Raw genomic sequence first — 19745 nt, forward strand, 5'->3', positions numbered from 1 at the left:
TTAGAAAGTGCAGAAGAAGCCACTCTCGAGGGCAAATTCTCCTGGGAAAACCCTGTTGTGTTTCCTAGGGAGGTTGGGGCCAGCCTGGTGAGAGAAGGCTGAAGAACATAGGAAGTGCGGGAGCTAACACATGCTTAGGCTGCACAGGAGCTAAGGCAAAGCATCTGATTTGCATCCAGCAAGTATTGCATTTCCCGAAGTGCTTGGGGTAGGGGCTCTGACCTAAAATGGAAGTTGTTGCTAGAGCAGAGGGTGGTGGCCAAACCCTTAGAAAAGAGACCCTGAGGGGTATGTATTCTGCTTATTTACTGGGGCTAATTGTCCTAGAATAATTATCCTAATTATCCCCCATGCAAGAACTCTTGCCATGTGTAAGGCTCGACAATCTGTTTAAGGGATGAAGAAAGGTAATTTGCTAATGAGAGCCACACGTCTTTGATATTAAAAGCAGTAATGCGGCGTGGCAAGAAGAAAGTTTAAATGGTTTCCAAGTGTCTGTGCTGCCCGTATCTAAACAGCGGACAAACACGCGTGAGCGAAAAGTGCCCTCAGAAGAGGGAATTCAGATATTCCAGAAAATGCCCTTGTGTCTCAGCTGTGGAATCACAGAAACCCTGCTCTTGGTTCTTGTGTTGAGTCTTCCCTTCAGCGTTCCGTCCACGTGAGGTTTGCAGGGCGATCCATTGCAGGTGCCAAAATGCTTCCCGCAGGTAGATAGGCCGGCTCTCCAGGTGCCATTGTGGGGGGGCTGCATTGGACGGTGCGTTCGTGGATTCCGGGAATGTGCACAGAGGCTCCATTGTCTTAGCTAAAGGGCACCAGGTGCCAGTTACTCAATCTCGTGCATAAAATTCATCCCCAGAGTGATGTGATGGATTGGAATGTTGGCAATAAATGGTTGGCCTTGGTGGTAGTAACAGAAACTGAAATTGTCTTTTCTAGTTCCTGTTATTTTTTTTTTTTTTTTTGAACCGGCACCCTGGGGGTGTTTTAGGTTTCGTTAAAGGAAATACTTAAAGCAAAGGAAGACTTTGAAGACAGCGGCAGGGGCCTCGCTCATTGCTGTAACCGTGCACCGGAGGCTCATTTGAACCTGATGCAGAGAGCACAGGTTCGAGACAGCTTCCCCACCTGTTCAAGCCGGTTCCTTTGCTTCCTTATGTATGCTTTGGTTTCTTTAACTGTAAAGAGATGAAGCCACATGTGGCTCGCGGGGGACAACCCTGGTTTGCAGCTGCTCGCCCGTGTAATTATTAATAGCTCGGCTCTTGCTCTCAAAGGTATTGGAGTTTTGATGTAGATGGTATCTCACTGTTCTCTATCCCCCCCCCCCCAAGAGTGTTATAAGGGTGAGCGGATGGATGTCTGGAAAGCCCTGTGTGTAGTGCCCGGAACGACATACTGTGTGCTCACGTAATGATGATTACTTTTATTAAACTGTCCAAGCCAGACATCAAAGAACATGGCACAATAGACAATATCTGCTTTATGAAAATTTGGCCACCCTCCCAATCATCTTGTCTCTTATTCTGCCCACATGGAGTTCTCTGCCTGAAGCAATGGATTTGAGCTCTTTTGGCAGCTACAAAAAAAAAAAAAAAAGATCTGATTATCCTGACTTCACAGGTCGTCCCCATCCATAGGTACAGCTCCTCCCAGCAGTCCTGCAGTTTCTAACTTTGTAATCCTAGCATCACAGCTTAAAACTTCTCCAGAATTTGTCCCCTCGTTGTCTCCCGTTTTCCTTAAGAATCCTACAAAAATGGGTGTTTTGATGCTTGTGACTGTCGTTTTAACAGTTTGGAATCTGAGTCTCAGAAACAGGGAACACTTTAACGTAATCACACAACTAGAAGGCGTCAGGGAGAGGATGGGCCCAGGGCTTCTCAGACTCAAAGTCTTTTTATTGTACCGTGTTACTTATTAAAAGGGTGGCATGGCCAACCTGCCCCCTCCCCCAATTTCTTCACTTCCGTTGGGTCAGTTTTTGGCTTCTCTCTCTCCATCTTTGGTTGATCTGGCATTCCTAGTTAAGGATTCCGGAGGGTTTGGAGAGATGAGCACCTTGGCGTGGCCTACAGTGTGAAAAGAGACTATTCTGCTGGAAAGGGAGGGGTGGGGATGGGTGATGAGCAGAAACAGGAAGAGGAGACCTGTTACTGGGCTGGTGTAGGAACCAGGCAGTTAAGAGATGTTTGTCATCCTCCACTCGCTGTAACAAGTACTAAGTAACCATTTGTAAGAAGACAAAGGTTATTAGTGTCTCCAAGACTGGAAGTTTCTGCCCACAAATGGTTGGTCTTCTGCCCACAAATGGTTGGTCTTCTTGTTCTTGGGGCCTGTGGAGAGTCAACATTTCATGAAAGAAATGAAGAATCAAGCAAAACCATCTACGTGTAGCCAGAGGACAATACATCAGCAGAAGGAGGAGCCAGAGTTCCTGTCTCCCCTTTGAGGGCATTTTCACCATGAACCAAATCCTCTCACTTGGCCCCCACCTCCTAACAGTCCCAACATCGTTAGGTAGGATGAAGCTGGGAAGCGGCCTCTGACACACGGGGTGTAACACATGGGGTGGGTACCATCCAGACCATATCTCTCTTAATAGAACCCATAGGAAAGACTGTCGCTGAGACTCCGCCGGGTGTTCCTGGTCCCTGCAATGTTTGTAAACAGATTGGGTCCGGATCCTTCTGAAAGTCAGATCCTTCTGAAAGTCATCCACCCTGGCCTTCTCTTGGTTGGATGGTGGTCCTAAGGAACAGCCACATTTGCATATTGATTTCCTGTTCCGCTTGCCTAGGAAATCTGCTCACCAGAGAAGAGAGGGCTTTGGGAGCTTGGTAAAATAGATTTGCTTTGTGTGTGAGCTGTCACACTGTAGCCAGCCCTGGGGCTGATCCTTCCATGGCAACCAAAACTGCAGGGAAGTTCTGCCTCTCTGTGAAAGCTGTCCACTCTGACATCATCCAGAAAAGTAGGTTAGTGGGCCTGCAGAGCCTCCTCCGGGTGCTGAGGAGACAGGAGTGGTGCTTGTCGTTGGTCCTTGGTGATGTCATCTGGGAAAGGAACTCGTATGTCGTCCACCAGCCCAGGCTCCCATAGCGCTTTTGCCAGGAGTTGCTTTCTACCTTCCAAATTTATGCTGCCTGTTCTGCTGGAGTAGACTTCTAACTCACTCGATTGAGACTCCACCTCAGACACGTGACTGTTCTACAAACTGCCATGAAGTCTCACATGAAGTCAATTTTAATATGCATTTATGTGTGTCCGCACCTTGCAGATAGAGAAACGTGTTAAAAGTCCGAGTTAACGAGAGTGTCAAAACTGCAAAAAGCCTGGAACCGATGGGTTTACACCAGAGGGCTCGGCTTCTGAAGCCTCAGAAATCCACTTGATCACTTGATGGTCTATTTATTTTATTTTTATACAAGTGTGAGCAAGCACATGCCACAGTGTGGCAAGTGGAGGTCAGGGTCAACTTGCAAGATTCAGTTCTCCCCTCCTATGTGAGTTCCTGGGATTGAACTTGGCAGTGGGACGTACCAGGACCCACTAAGTCATCTTGCTGGGAATTTTGTAAGATCTGTGTGTGATCTGATAATCAGACTAGTGTTCAGGTTAGTGCTATAGTCTGTTGTCAGTGACACACGCTCAGCTTATGCAGAGAGTCTATTTGTCTAGTTCCAAATATTAATCTACATTTTTTTTTAGATTAAAAAGAAACTAGATGGTCTTTTTGTGTTTTGCAAGCTAGCAATGGTAAACATAGATATTGAGATATTTAATTACACACACACACACACACACACACACACACACACACACACACGTTTTTCGAGATTGGGGTTCTCTATGTAGCCCTGGCTTTCTGTGTCTGTCATGCCATCGGATTTAGCAGTCACGACACATGCACCTAAGAGTCCCTTCCTGCGCAGAAGATGGGCAGTGCAGCTCTTCCCAGCAAAGGAAAGTTCAGCGTTTCAGAGAGGCTGGGACTTTGTACCATTCAGCCTTGTCCCTAGACCGTTTTTCAGATTTGTGTCCCTCAAGCAGTAGAAGGGATGGGTATTTTTCAGGCAGTCTGTTTTCATAGCACTAAACAGTTGTTGTAACTGGAGGTTTCTCTTCTGCCTGCCATTTTGTAAATAACCACTCTGAGGCTTAATATTAATTCAAACTGTTTGGCCTATTAGCTCAGGCTTATATTAACTAGCTCTTACAACTTAAATTATTCTATGTTTTACCATGAAGCTCGTGACTTGTTATCTCACATCTTGCTTCCCCCAGTGACTGATGTTGTCACCCTGACTCTGCCTTCTTTCTCCCTGTCTCTCTGCTTGGATTTCCTGCCTAATTATATTCCGGTCTGCTATAGACCAAAGCAATTTCTTTATTAACCAATGGTAATAAAATATATTCACAGCATACAGAGGAACATCCCACATCAAGTGATGGCAGTGGCCTTGTGTCTGAGTTGACATAATGATCTAATTATTCTTTATTAATAAAAACTTGGGAGTCAGATATTGGGGTAAGAACCTAAATGATCAGAGGAGGGGTAGAGAAGCAATCAGTGATCTCCTCTCTCTTCTGCTCCTCCATCCAAAAGGCTGCCTTTCTAAGCCCCGTCTTCCTGCTTCTGTCTCTCCATCTGTCCTCAGCCCTCTAAAACCTCCATGTTTAATTTTGGTCAGGTAGTGGCTCACTCCGCCTTCTGATTCAAAGCAAGCTTTATTGTCAGAATACAGTCAAAATATCACACAACGGTGATGGACTAATGTCTTTCTGTATTTCTGTTTCTTCCGTGTGTTCCTTACATCCTACAAGGCATCCAGACACGCCAGTTAAAGCTAGATAAATATTTACAAATGCAAACAAGTCATGAGAGAGAGAGGGGGGGGGGCAGAGGGAGAGAGAGAAAGAGATTCCTTACCAATACTAAATAACAGTTACCTTTGCTCTGGGGCCTTAGCCAAGAGTGGTTAAAATGACCTAGGAGCTGCTTACACAGGTATCTACTTTGGAAAGGTTCATGACCCTATCATCTTCAACACCTAACTTGTATAATGGCTTTTCAGTTTAAATTCTATAAACTTGATTAGTCCTTTCACATTTATTGTATATATTAAATGGCTATTTCCTCACAACAAGCCAGTTGTTTTGTTTTGTTTTTTAAGCATGGTGCATTTGTTTTGAGTTCTTGGGCCATCCTCATTACAGAACTGGCTGCCCGGGAGCTCTGGTGAAGACTTGTTTAAAATGCTTGCCAACACAGCTTTCTTGCTTACACGTCTTCAGGTATTGCATGGAAGGGCACTGAAGAAGGCCTCTTCAGGGAGAATGCTAATCTGTATCAGAGAAAACACAGCTAAAATATTGTCCTGGAATTCCGATAAGGCCCAGAGCACAGCTTCAGTCAGCCTCTTAGAACTTAACAATTTCACACTGATTTTTTTTTTCTTTTAGCCCATATAGATAGCTTCATAAGCACCCAATAGTTGAACAATGGCACCATCGTTTTGTGTGTGAAGCATTCCTGGAGGTCAAAGCCTAAAGGAAATAGGATTGAAGCTAGAAATTGCTTTGAGCAAAACTGAATTTTAATACAGATAGAAAGTGGTGGCCTTAGCGATGACATTTTTCCGGGCTTCTAATGTTAGACAAAATCCATAGGCTTTTAACCATGGCAGAGTTAAGCAAAACTGGAAGACTGCAAAGGTTCTGTAGGTCAGCAAAACCTCTGCTACGCTGGCATTCTCCAGACGAAGGACACAGCGAATCACGTGTGGAAGGTCAGGCGCAACAGGAGATTATTGCTCTGCTCTTAGAAGGGGAACCTTTTGGGGACTTGCTTTAAATTAAGTTAGCCTCATTTTTTTAAATAACTACTTGTAGCTGTTTCTGCTAATTACATACATTGTTTCTCTCTCCCATGGCAGTGTTCTCTCTCTTCATCTGAAGAAGAAAGATTTATCAGCATCAGACGACCTCGGACGCCAACCTCAGCTGACTTCTCCGACCTTCACACTCAGACAAACTGGACCAAGTCCCTGCCGCTGCCAACACCAGAAGAGAAGACGCGGCAGCAAGCCCAGACAGTCCAGGCTGATGTGGTTCCTATTAACATAACTGGTATGTTTGCAGGGTGGACAGAGTCAGAATGTCCTTGGGAGAGTGTCTTTGGCTTTGTTTGCTGTATGCTGTCAGCATTTTCTTTATGCACCCAAGTGAAGAGCTATGGGGTGGCCTCCTCCTACTCTTTATGTGATGAAGAAAACACTAGAACTGTGTATGTATGTATGTAAAGGGAGAACGCGATGGTTCAGCCATTCATGGAGAGATGGCTTTTGAACTGCGCTGTTCTTAACTAAGATTTTGGTTCTGTAGGAATATCCTGTCTTTGTGGTCCTTAGCGGCAAAAACTGTATACTATCATAAGAAATATTTCTAGAAATGAAAAGGAAATATTTCATTCTGTTTATACTGATTATTTTCTTACCTTTTGTTTGTTCAAATGGAAAAGAAGGAATGTTTGAGATAAAGGCATCAGCTAAATTAGTAACCAAAGCATATCTTTTAAAAAAACAATCTCAGTAGAATGATAAGAGTATTCGCTCAGTTTCTAAAAGCTGAGTCTCAATCTTCAAATAAAGATTCATTTCTGCCAAGGGAATGATTTTAAGAATTGGCCCATTGGCCATGCTGTGGCTACTAATTGTTGAGTTGAATCATCGACTCTTTAGATGATTAAGGCAACAAGAAATAGAACCCAGAGGGCTCCAAGCCGAGCGTTCACAAAGAGCCCGGATTTGCCGTCTTTATTCCGCTAGTGTCTTCCAAGAGAACTGGTGAGCAGTGTGAGTGGAGGGGAACAAAATGCAAAATGGTAAAGCGTGGAAGGACGCTTAAAAGAAACCCCACACTAGCTCAGAATTGAGAAATAGATGGTTATTTATTTAGGGGTAAACACACAAATCAGATCCTCTGCTTAAACAGAGAACAGAAACCGAATCCAGCAACCCAAAAGAGAGTAGCCGCATGCTCTACATCGGCTTATATAGTATAAGAGGCCACGCCCCAGTGGGCAGGTAACCACTGGCTGTAGTAGCTGGACCAGGCCCCATGTTTAGTCCTCAGTGTGTGTGTGTGTATATATCCACACGCATAGCTCATAGTGGCATCAGCTCTGTTGGTGTATTACATAGGAATTAGTGATTAGTGTCATATACACAAAATCTACACAAAGCCTTCTCTCTATGTCCTTAAAACTGGCTGACTGAGAGGAAGAAGTTTTCATTAACTATTAGGATGAAAGCCTATAACATCCTTCTATCTTTTGAGGCTATTGCTGTTGGAAGTCTTGTTACCATGGTACTAGTAAACTTGCAAGGCATAATAACATTTAGATAAGATGTGTTTTTTTAAAAAAAAAAAATAGAGTATATTTAGAAATTATGTGTAGAATTTCCATGGAAATTTAATAAATACATGGATTACTTCCAATTCCATGTACATATCTTACATTTTTACAAATTTAAGCCTTAAAGAAACAGCATGACATTTTAACCCATTTTTTTTTTCGTAAGCAGCATTGCTGATGTCTGTGAGCATGCCTCCCTTCTACCTAGCTCATGTAGTTAAATTATTACTGTTCTAAGTGGCTATGCTGGAGAACAGTGTGGTGCTTACTCCTTACGTCATTAGGCGTCCGTAAGATATATTTTCCGCAAGAAAACAGGTCATTTGATGGATGAAAAGCAGAAGAAATGTAACTCTATGTGATTAAAAGCATCAAGATAATACTCTAAGCTATGCATATTATGTCATGAAGCATGACAACCCTCTAAGGAATGAGAGCGGAAGGTTCTGCCTTGAAGTGAGGCGCAGGAAACTAGGGTAAGGAAGGGTTTAGGCAGAAAGCAGTGTTTGCAATAAAAGGCGTCCTCGCAGATGGCTCGCCCAGGTGTTCCTCTGAACGTTCTTACCTGTCTGGCCACTAAATAGACAGGAAGTACAAAGATATAAAAGGAGGCTTTCAAATCCACCCACCCTAGGTGAATGAATGCCGACAATGAACTGGACAGCCTGAGACCTGTAAAACATAATCTGTTTTTAATCGAGTGGCTGGCATTTTCGCAGAGCGCCAACATTAACCTAACAGCTGTATACATAGTGATCTGTTGTCTGCGTCTGCGTGTTCACATAGACACACGTGTTTCTGAAGGATGCATTTCTCTAGTCTGGTCCAAAGAAGCAGTAAGTTTAAAGCTTAGCTTCCGCTCTGGGTGGTTGGGCTGGCACGGGTTCCTCAGCCTCCTACACTTTATTTATTTCTAAGATCCCAGATTTCTTTAGATAAAAATGCCACTGCTTGTAAGAAATGGCCACATGCTTCTGGATTTTGGTGATATTGATGTGCTCACTTGGTTTTTCAGTACAGCTCTGGAAAAACAAATGCCAATATGTCTACGACTTCATATCCCGAGTGGCACCTAGCAGGGTTAGAGGTACAGAGCAGTGAGCCAGTGGCTCAACACAGTAAACCACTGGCCTGCAAGGGAATTTAATCCCTTTCATTACAGTCTTTCAGAGACTTGGTATGTTCTAAAGGCTAAGAAGAGGAAATGTTTTAAATAAAAAGAACATGTGACCGACCGTGTGCTCCATCGTCTGCCACACAGGTCAAGTCTTTCACCTAAAGACTTAGGGTACAGGTCCACACGCTCTGAAAGCATTTGTAAACTATTTAGCTCTGATGCTGGGCTGATGCTGGGTATCAGTGATGGGGAACAATTCGATTCAACAGATAATTATCTCCTAACGACACAGCACTGTTGAGGATGCCAGGGTCCACAAGACACAGCCTCGACTTAAGGAAATGTTTGAGCCCAGCCTGTGGCAGAGCCCTTTCGAGGTCACAGTGTGAAGCAATGAGAATGTTGTAGATAGATTTTCATCCTCAGTGCTTTACAGTTTTCTTAGTGATTGGGTGATGGTTTTTTTTTTTTTCTACCCAACCCACAAGGCCAGAAAACTGGGGACTAGGCGCAACTTTCTGAGACTATTTTGCCCACGTTGGATGCCTCCCTGGAGAGAATATCTTTTCTTTGGCTTCAGGAAACTAATAAAGCACTGAACGACTTCCCCTTTGCAGTGCTGGTGAAGCTGTTGTGTCTTGTGGTCTGTTTATCCCCAAACGGTCCAGACTGCTGTTTCAGGCCCTGCTCTGAATTGCTCCTGCTTTTCTCTGTTCAGAGCCAAGTTGCAAAGATTTGCAAGCTTACACGTATTTATTAGTCTGTTCCTCAGTGGATGGTGCGTGTTTAAAATCTACCTCGTCTTAATGAGGCCAGGCTCACACTTCATGCCTATGAAGTAGAAGTTTCATTGTCTGCCACGTGTCCACTTTAAAGCTATGACAATATTATTAAAACAGAGTGACCAGTTGACACTTCCCTCATGCACAGGATGATGCTAGAAGTATGGGATTTCTATGAATGTGTGTATTTTTAAGAGAATAACTGTGTAAAAAGCCTAATCCTCCCAAAACTTCCTTTAACCAAAATGGCAAATCACTCAAATGAGTCTGTGACTGATGCTGGCAGAGACCTTCTTACTTTCTGGTTTCTCACAGTGTGCTAATCTGCTTGGACTTGGGCAAACTGCTCTGTGGATGCGGTCCTGGGGTTCCACAGTCTGAGATGAGATTAACTTTCAAAGATGCAGATAGGAATTGGGGGTGCAGCACTTGCCCAGCCTGTGTCAGACCCTGGGTTCAAGCCCTAGCACCCTAAGAAATTATGAACAATAAAGGGAGAGTTGAGCTTGATAACAGCAGTGTTGCTGGGTCTCACTATGGTGGAAGGGCTTTATCATTATAAGGCAGTCTGGTTTCCATGCCATTCACCTCCCATCCAAATTGATAGCCTTCTTGACCAACACTTGATAAGCTCTGGCTTCCACTTGCTGTATCACACAAGCATGATACTGGTCTCTATGAGATGACCAGATGGGTACAACGTATTTGTTGCCCCTGCTACATACATGCTGATGGAGAGATTGATCTTTGTGATCTAAACTCTTTACAGAGTGCTCACTTGCCAGGTCATTCATTCTCCAGTGACAAACAGTCATCCTGGCAGTGTGTCATTAGCCAATTTGGAGCTCGTTTGGAAGTGAGACGGAGGGGCCCTCCTTTGGAGGACACACAGCAGACCCTGGAAACAGCCTTCTGATGATAAAGTGCTTCCCGTCTTTGTGCGTCCCCCAGCCTCCATCATCATGTGACTGGCTAACCTCATTATTAATACCTTCTTATCATTTTACAAGCTTCTGGAAGGACGTGCATGGTGTCAGCTTGCTCGACAATAACATTGCTTTGCTTGTTCTACTATTCTACGTTAGGGGAGAATTTCGATCGTCAGGCCAGCCTTCGGCGGTCTCTAATTTACACAGACACTCTGGTAAGACGACCGAAGAAAGTCAAAAGGAGAAAGACTATTTCAGGAATCCCTGACATCATTCAGAAGGAGCTAGGTACGGTTCATCAGCATTGCATTCTGTTGCCTCTCCTCGCTGCTCCATTTTACCGCACTAACCTCATGTGGTTCTGTCAGTTCCACACGTTCAGTGGCCAGCTTCTGGGTGAGGTCTTGGGGGAAGTGGTCCCGGTGCAGTGGAGCTGCTTTGGGGAAGCCTGATGGGGAGGAGATTCCATGGAAACTTAGCACTGTGGAAATTTAGGGCCTCCATCATCCTCTCTGGGGACCTTGACATTTTATTTAGATCTTTTATTTAGCTCGTGGGCTTTCTCGGATGGAAACCTCATTCTAAGAGTCTACCTTTGGAGAAACACTGGCTAGGTTGTCCAACAATACTGGTGACATGTTGTCCTTAGAAGTGGCAGTCTGAGGTTCTTCAATGGTGAATGCCAACGCTGTAGAAAGTGGTCATGAGGGCACCTGCTGCCAAGGCTAATGGCCTGAATTCAGTCCCTGGGACTCACATAGTAGGAGAGACTCAACTCCCAAAAGTTGTGCTCAGACCAACACATATGTGCCATGGCACACAGGGCATGTGCACACGTGTAACAAATACATGCAACAAAATTGTAAAATATGTTCATATATGTTTGGCAATACCTCCATTTAAAGCAGTTTCACAAGCTTCTTTTGTTCAACTTGAAAACAAATCAGGCTGGTGGAGTTGTTAGCTCACTGTCCGCTTGCCCTCTGCGCTCATGCTATTTTTCCATATGCTATGATAATGCTTTCATCCACCTCTTGGAACCAGCTCCTCCCCGCAAGCTTCAGTGGGGCCCAGCAGGAGCGACAGCAGGAACAGCTTAGCACACTCCAGTGCCAGGCTGCTCTGGTGTGAATCCTGACTTTTATTCATCCTCTGAGTATCCCTAGACACATCACTACCTTTCTGGGTCCCCTTCTCAATTCTAAGGTCACATGGGATGGTGACCTTAATAGAATCTCTCTCATAGGATTGTTTGAGGACCAAATGAAATTATATATAGGATGTGCTTGGTCCCTGGTACACTGTAATGGTCACTGCTCTTATTGTGGGATGTAATGTTACTGTCCTGAAATTCTCTTACTCTTCGTCAGCTTGTGGACTTATAATAGTTACCCTGGCCTGATGTTTTAATTTACTTTTATTTACTGTTGAAGGTTACACTCGAGAAATGCAAGAGTCATTATCTCTGAAATTGCTTACAAGTCTTTGAGTCAAAATGAGCTTACCCTAGCAGCACTGATATATATTAATTACATGCCTCGAGGTCCTGTTTTAGCTTCCAGGGCTATAGAGATTGCATGTATTCATTTCCCTCCAGGGTTGGTGTTTAAATACCTTGTAGGAGGAAGGATGAACCCACTTTTCCTTAAGTGGCATTTCCCCCCTTACCAGCATCCAGTCCTAGAGTGTTTACACCCTCCCTTCTGGACCGTAGAAACATTTGGATAACATTTGGAACAGTAGTGTTTTGCCTCTGCTGCATAGATCTCCAGTGACCTTGTTCCAGTGCAGGGGTTTCAAAGCAAAGGCAGGGTCTGGAGAAATGACTCAGGTTAAGGGAGTTTACTGCTCTTACAGAGGACCCGAGTTTGGTTTCCACTCCCACTGGGGTCCCACAACCGCCTGGGATCCCAAAGCTCTGACCTCCAAGGTCACCTGCAATCTCTTGCATATCCCCCTGTGAATGTGCGTGCATGTGCCCACCCACACACAGGAAGTAAAACAAACAAGCAAAGGACAACAACAAAGAAAACAGAACAAAGGCAGGACCCGGCACGGTGATTGACACTTGTAATTCCAGCGCTTGAAAGGTTGAAGCACTGCACAGTATTCCTGAACTGTCTGTAATCTATGCACTGCACAGTATTCATGCAGTCTGTAATCAATGCACTGCACAGTATTCATGCACTGTTTGTAATCTATGCACTGCACAGTATTCATGCACTGTCTGTAATCTATGCACTGCACAGTATTCATGCACGGTCTGTAATCTATGCACTGCACAGTATTCATGCACGGTCTGTAATCTGTGCACTGCACAGTATTCATGCACGGTCTGTAATCTATGCACTGCACAGTATTCATGCACGGTCTGTAATCTGTGCACTGCACAGTATTCATGCACGGTCTGTAATCTGTGCACTGCACGGTATTCGTGAACTGTCTGTAATCTATGCACTAGTGGCAATCGCACACTTTGTTCTCTCTCCAAAGCTTGATTGTATCTCATTCTCTCAAGTCATCTCCCCTCTTGAGGTTGCAGCTCCTACCCGTGAGAAAATAGCCAGTGTCCAGACGCTCAGCAGTTGTCTGATGGGTCTTGGGATTCCCAGGCAGTGCTTCTCCATGAACTGGAGAAGATGGGCTTCAAAGGAGTAGCCATAAAACCAGGCAGCTGAGCTCTCTGTAAGCCTCCAAGGCTGCCTTTCCAACCAAAACAGTATGTTCTAGATGACTTTGTACAGCGTGTAATAATAGTTTGGCCAAGATAGAGATACACATCAACACAAGTATTCCCTATGGGTTGTCCTCCAGTGTCTGTTACATGAAACCAAAAACCTGATAATTAGGATATTCTGGGGGATTTATCTTATTATTTCATGTGTATCAATGTTTTACCTGTGTGTATGGATGTGGAACGCATGCATGCCTGGTGCCTGTGGAGGTCAGAAGAGAGTATCCAATGCCCTGGGATTAGAGCTCTTTCAGAAGGTTGTGAGCTGCTATGTAGGTGCTGGGAATCAAACCCAGGCACTGTGTGAGATCAACAGGTGCACTTACCTGCTGAGTCGACTCTGCAGCCTGAGAACTAGGATCTTTAATCGCTTGCATTATTAAACCAACCAGGAAGAGCCAATAACTCAGTTGCTTATTTGCTCTTCTGAAGTGGTCCCATCCATCAAAGTCAGTTGCACGTTCTGCAGTTATAACATTGTTTTTAACTGACGAAGAGTTCCTTTCTCTTTTGCATGTGACTTGGGATCACCAGTAGGGATCACCTTCGCCATATTGCCTATTCTACAGCCTCTGCCACGTAGGAGGCAACTGGGATCGCTGTACAGTCAACGATGTGCCTGGGTGACTGCTAGGGGGCACTGTGTCTGAGAGCAGGTGGCTCAGGAGATCTGAGGCAGGAGAATAACAAGTTCGGCGTCCACTGGGACTACAGGATGAGTTCAGGGTCAGCGCAGGTAGCTTAGCAAGAATGTCTCAAAGTTAAAAATCCAGAAGAAGGCTGAGGGGGCCTGGGCTGTGTGTAGCTTGATGGTAGGGCACTTTCCTAGCACGTACAAGGCCCTGGACTCAATCTGCAATATTGGGGCAGAAGTCAAAACAAACTAGAGGACAGTTGGGGCTGGTGATGTACGTCAGATTGGTAGAGTGCCTGCGTAGTGTGCACGAAGCCCTGGGTTTGATCATCATCCTTATCTAAAACAGAGGTGATGATGCTTGCCTGTAATCCCAGCCCTCATCAAGGAGGGGAGGCAGGCAGGCAGAAGTCCAGGATCACCCTCAGCAACACAGAAAGTGTGAGGCACATCTGGGCTACAATGGGAGGAAACTTTTTAAAAAGAAGTAATTAGATAACAATTCTTTTTTTTAAAAAAAATTTAGTTCTTAAATTTTTTTTCATATAATAAATTTTGTTCTTCCCCTCCACCAATTCTTCCTTGAACTTCCCTTTCTCCCCACCCACCTAACTTCATGTTCTTTGTCAAAACAAAACAGAATGCACATTTGTGCAGTCATGTGTGCTTACACACAGCTATGACCAACATGGAGTCTATTTTGTATTAGCCAATGGCTCCTGAGCCTGAGTGTAGTGATCCATTATTACTCCATTAAAAAACTCATTTTCCCTCTCCTAGCAAGTATCATTTGGACATAGCTTCTCGGCTAGGGGTGGGAGCCTTTGTCCACTTCCTCCGCTCAGTGCTGGGATCCTGGGATCCTGTCTGTCTTGGACCTGTGTAGGCCTTGCATGAACTGCCACATTCTCTGTGAGTTTATATGTGCATCAATCGTGTTCTGTCTAGAAGACATTGATTCCTTGGAGGCATCCATCACCTCTGGTTCTCACAACCTTTCCACTTTCTTATTTCTGAGTCTGGAAAGAGGGGTTTGGTGAAAACATCCCACGTAGGACTGAATCTTCCAAAGTCTCTCACCCTCTACATATTGCCCAGTTGTGGGTCTCCATGTTAACTCCCATGCACTGCAAGAAGTGTCTCTGATGTGGGCTGAGCAAGGCACTCATCTCTGGGTATAGCAGTATGTCATTGGAAGTCAATCTTTTGCTATGTTCCCTTTGCAGAAGAAAACGTGGCCACTTTAGCAGTGTCGGGTATGGGTTCCATCCCATAAGCGGCCTTTAAATCTAATCAGCAAGTGGTTGGTTACACTAAGATATCATGCAGGCAGATTGCTAATGTCGCTGGAGGAGTTTCATATCTGGGTCAGACTGATGACTGCTTTTCTCCTCTGGTAGCATGGAGAGTACTTTGCAGCACTGTGAACATTATTCAGCAAGGGGGAAGAGTCTAGTTGGGCACCAGCTCCATCTCTCCATGTTTGATAGCATAAGTATGCTGCATTCTTAGCAATAGAGTTTCACCATCAGGGTGTAGAGGTAACCAATAGTATTGGCAATAACCTATGATGTTTAGCAAGGATAGAAGGTCTGGGGGAACCATTTGGCCAATGACTCAAAAAAAAAAATAACCAATATCTGATAATAAGGATTTTAATTGGTAGTATATGGTGTCTAGTTGGGGCATTCTCTTCCCATAGTTTATGGTTACTACATTTAAGTTCCCTTTATGTCTGTCTGTCTGAATTTCTACAGCAGTAAGTTTGCATATGGCTTTTCAAAAGGCTTTTATTACATTCTATTTTTAAATATTGACTAGAAGGTTTGGTGGATAGAATGAGAAGTAACATTTGAATAAGATTCTACTTACATGTTTTAAATTCAAATAAATTCCATGAGCTCTGGTGGCACCTGAATGGCTGGCCTTTATTCCTAGTCTTCCTTTTGTAGTTAGTTTTGTTTTATTGTTTTGTGTTTTGTTTCCTTGGTTGGTTGGTTGGTTTTGTTTTTTCGAGACTGGCTTTCTCTGTGTAACAGTCCTGGCTGTCCGGGAACTCACTCTGTAGACCAGGCTGATCTCAGACTCACAGAGATCTGCCTGGCTCTGCCTACCAAGTGCTGGGATTAAAGGCGTGCGCCACCACCACCCAGCCATTAGTTTTATTTATTGTGTTTATCACTTAACGTTCATCTTGTGCACTGCACTGAGACAACTGAAATTCATTCTTTTGGGAGGGGGAGGTTGTTTTTCAAGACATGTTTTGTTTCTGTAGCTCTGGAACCTGTCCTGGAACTAGCTCTTGTAGACCAGACAGGCCTTGAACTCAGAGATCCGCCTGCCTCTGCCTCCTGAGTGCTGGGATTAAAGGTGCGCGCCACTACTGCCTGGCTCTGAATTCATTCTTTAAATATATGAGAGACTTTGTTTTGAGAACAGAAGTTTCGTGGTTCTTCTGATAGGTTTTGTATTAGTTATATCTCATCCATTTTTATAGCATCTTTAAGAAATATTGTTGCTTTAAGAAGAGCCCTGCAGCCCAGCTGTAGATGATGAAGCTTTGTCTCTGGCCCTGTTTTCAGAACCTGGAATGATTTCACACCTTACATTTTAGCCAAAGGGACCAACTTTTGTTTGTCATATTTGAACAGTTTAATAGTAATTGTTGAAAATCTACCACAAAACTCTGCAGATTTATGGGGAGGGGATTGCACTTTTTAACCCCCGCCCCAACTCCACACACACAGGCAAGGATCAAGCCCTGGGTCTCGTGTACCAGGCATGAAAGAATTCTATTCTCAAACTGTATCTCCAGGTGACTTCCCTGATAGTAAAGAAAAGGGCCTGTTATGGAACGGAATTGAGATATCTCTGAACGTCCAGAATTGAACTGTACCTACACAAGCCAGCCTCCTGCTGGGGTGGTTACAGCAACGTAAAAGAAGCTCTTCTATAGGCCTTACCTGCTATCTTGATGAAACTCTTAGCTTTGGGTTGGTGGAAGTTAGTGGTCTGCTAACTTAATAGATCCCAAAAGGTTTTTTTTTTTTATCAATTAGTCACAGGGTGTTAGTTCTAACACAGAGGCAGGCAAGGAACGACTGTTGATGGGTCTAAAGCTTGCTCAGAATAAGGTAAGCAGCCTTTGGACCGGCAACCTCCCAACCTCGCCACACCACTGTAGTTCTAGTTAGCCCATCAGTCCTTGCAAAATCGGCTTCTCTCCCAGCATCCTCAGGAACAGTTCCTCCTGCTGACCAAGCATCACATGGTGAGCATGTAGAGGCTACATATTATTTATTAACTATTATAGGTTCATTCCCAGGGTCTGATGCTGATGAGGCTGAGTCAGGCCCGTTGCGCTCTTGCTGAGAGACACCTTTATGTACATATTTGTGTGTCTGTCTGTTTTCAGTGAATACCCAGGGTAGAGAAAGGTGGCAGATCATCTCTGCTAGCAACACAGGTGTAAAATGAGTCTCCATTGTCACAGTGAAGGAAAGGGATGTAGTGATGAGCTGTGGGCTGCATTCCCGCCGCCCTGCTTTCGGCCTCCTGACTAGCTTATGCCCCAAAATAATTACACAGAAACTGTATTTTTTTAAACACTGCCTGGCTCATTAGTTTCAGCCTCTTACTCACATCTTGCTTTAACCCATTTCTAATAACCTGTGTAGCACCACGAAGTGGTGTCCTACCGGAAAGATTCTAGCGTACGTCCATCTTGGGCTGGAGCTTCATCGTGTCTGGCATCTCTCTGAGGAGAGGCACAGCGGTCTGTCTAACTTAAGAGAGGCGTGGCATCTGACTGAGCCATCTACCTCACTTCCTTCTTCCTGTTCTGTCTACTCCACCCACCTAAGGGACGGTCTATCAGATGGGCCAGGCAGTTTCTTTATTAATTATCCAATGAAATCATCAGATAGATAGAAGACACACCTACATCAAAGGGATTTTTGCTAGGGAGCCTTCTTTGTACTGACATCTCTGAGATCGATGAGAGTGGGCGCGTGCGTGCGCGCACACCCACACACCCACACACACTATGATGGTTATGTTTTGTGGGCAGGGAGAAGTCTTAGGAATCCCAACCCCTGTCCTTCTGAAGGCAGCCAGCAGTGCTCAGCAAAGCCTGGGTCTTGATTCCTTTACGTCCAAAGCATATCTGCTGGCCTATAACTTGTTGCTTTCCATTTGATTGGAGTAGAAAAAAATTTGACCTTTTTCATTATTCTTTTTCTTTTTCATATGTATACTGTATATACACTATTCCCCTTCCCATGACCCCATTACGAATTCACGATTTCATATATATTTATATGTATATGTGTATATGTGTTTGTGTATACACACATTTATGTATATGTGTGTGGTGTCTTCAGCAATAAGCAATAGGATCTTACCTTCCACTTCTGGGAGGAAACTGAGGGCAACAGCAATACCCTCCCTTTATTTTGGGGGGAGTTACTTGGACTCCTCTGACCAACAACTTAAAAGGTTTCTTATGCCTGGTCCTGAGATTTTTGTTAGATATAGTCTGTAACTCCTTGGGAGAGCATTATTATCACCCCAAGTGTTGTGAACGTATCCAACTTCGCTAAACCCATGTGCGCAACACATAAATGTTATGTACAGTTTTAGGGAAATGTAAACTATGATTCCCTATGACTTTTTCAAACACTCTTAGTGGTTTTTTAATCCTTTCCTCCTCCCCACCTAAAGCTCCTCCCTTTTCCCATTTCCCCTTTCATATGACCTGCAACCCTTAGTCCCAAGATGATGTCATAATATATGTGAATATCATGTTAAGAGTTCATATTTTACAATCTGATACAATTATTTTATATATGTATTATATTGGTTTGATCTTCCCGTACATATTTTATGCCAACTGGAAAAAAAAAACCATGAAGCCATGGTTTTGCCACCATTTTTAAGGATTTGATTCATACTGGGAATTGGTTTTATTTCCTAGTGTGTTTTGGATAAGTCTTGGCTTTGTGATTTTTCTTTCGTAAGCTCTGTTCCTTTCTGTGTGGCTTGGCATCTGCTTATTTACAGCTCAGTTTTTACCATCCACTTTCCTCTTGTTTCATCCCTTCTTGTGGTCCTTTCTTTTTCTTTTGAACATACTACTCTCTGGTTGGTTGTAAACTCTGAGAAATAAATATCCCTAATTTGAGGAAATGTTCCCTGGATCGTTTCCTTAGCTCTTCCCCCATCTAGAACACAACAGATTGCTGTTGAATTTTGAATGTCACCAACAGACAGAGGATAATGGCTAAGACGGATAATGGCATATTGAAACACAGATGTGCCCGTAAATCAGTTTTCTTTCTCTTAGGACTTCCTTCTGACATGGAGAATCAATGTAATTAACACTGGTTTCCGACCAATATCATTTGAATGGTTTCTCTATGGCCCCACTGTCTGACCGCTCAATTTATTGGGTGCTGCACTTTGTGTTGTCACCGAGTGTTTACTAATAGTTATGGGGGTGCAATTTTGTTGTTTGGGGTGTGGATGTGTGAATGTGTTTGTGATATGGCGTGTGGGTATGTGTGGGGGGCCAGTGCCCGTGCAGATGTGTGTGCATGTGGAGGCTAATGGATCTACCCGCTTTGCTTTTTGAGACAGGGTCAATCACTGGTCTGGAATTTACCAAATAGGCTAGAATGGTTTCCCAGTAGGTCCTGGGATCACCTGACTCCACCTCCCTAGCCGAGGTGGCCACCCACCATGCTGGGCTGTCGTGAATGTTTCTGGGGATTGAAGTCAGATCCTCATGTTTGGTTGACAAGCACTTCCTAACCTCTCTCCTTAGGTCCTGTTGTTTATGGGGATAAGGTATCACTCACTGTATAGCTCAGACTGGCCTAGAACTCGAGATCATCTGCCTCTGCCTCCTCAGGATTGGGATTATAGGTGTGCACCACCATACTCGGCAGAAGCCACTTATTTGAAAAGAAAATCTTCCACAGTACTCTGTAAATGGAGACTGCTCATTCTCGCCTGGCCGCCCAGACCCGAATAACCACACAGAAACTCTATTAATTCCAACACTGCTTGTCTTATTAGCTCAGGCTTCTTATTAAGTAATTCTTACAACCTAAATTAACCCATTTC

At 44.1% G+C, this 19745-nt stretch overlaps 1 protein-coding gene across 3 annotated transcripts in view; it reads left to right on the top strand.

Moving 5' to 3' along the window:
- The window catches only part of Nhsl1 (NHS like 1), a 225617-nt gene that overhangs the window by 196257 nt on the left and 9615 nt on the right, over positions 1-19745 (top strand). For 2 of the 3 annotated variants that reach the window (XM_038340300.1, XM_038340302.1), the window contains exons 4-5: positions 5943-6135; positions 10408-10539. In XM_038340300.1, coding sequence (XP_038196228.1) covers positions 5943-6135; positions 10408-10539 — 325 coding nt within the window. The remainder of the gene's footprint in view (positions 1-5942; positions 6136-10407; positions 10540-19745) is intronic. The other variant, XM_038340301.1, reaches the window with a different exon arrangement.

Source organism: Arvicola amphibius, chromosome 8 (genome assembly GCF_903992535.2).
Source record: "Arvicola amphibius chromosome 8, mArvAmp1.2, whole genome shotgun sequence".
Taxonomy (NCBI): Eukaryota; Metazoa; Chordata; class Mammalia; order Rodentia; family Cricetidae; genus Arvicola; species Arvicola amphibius.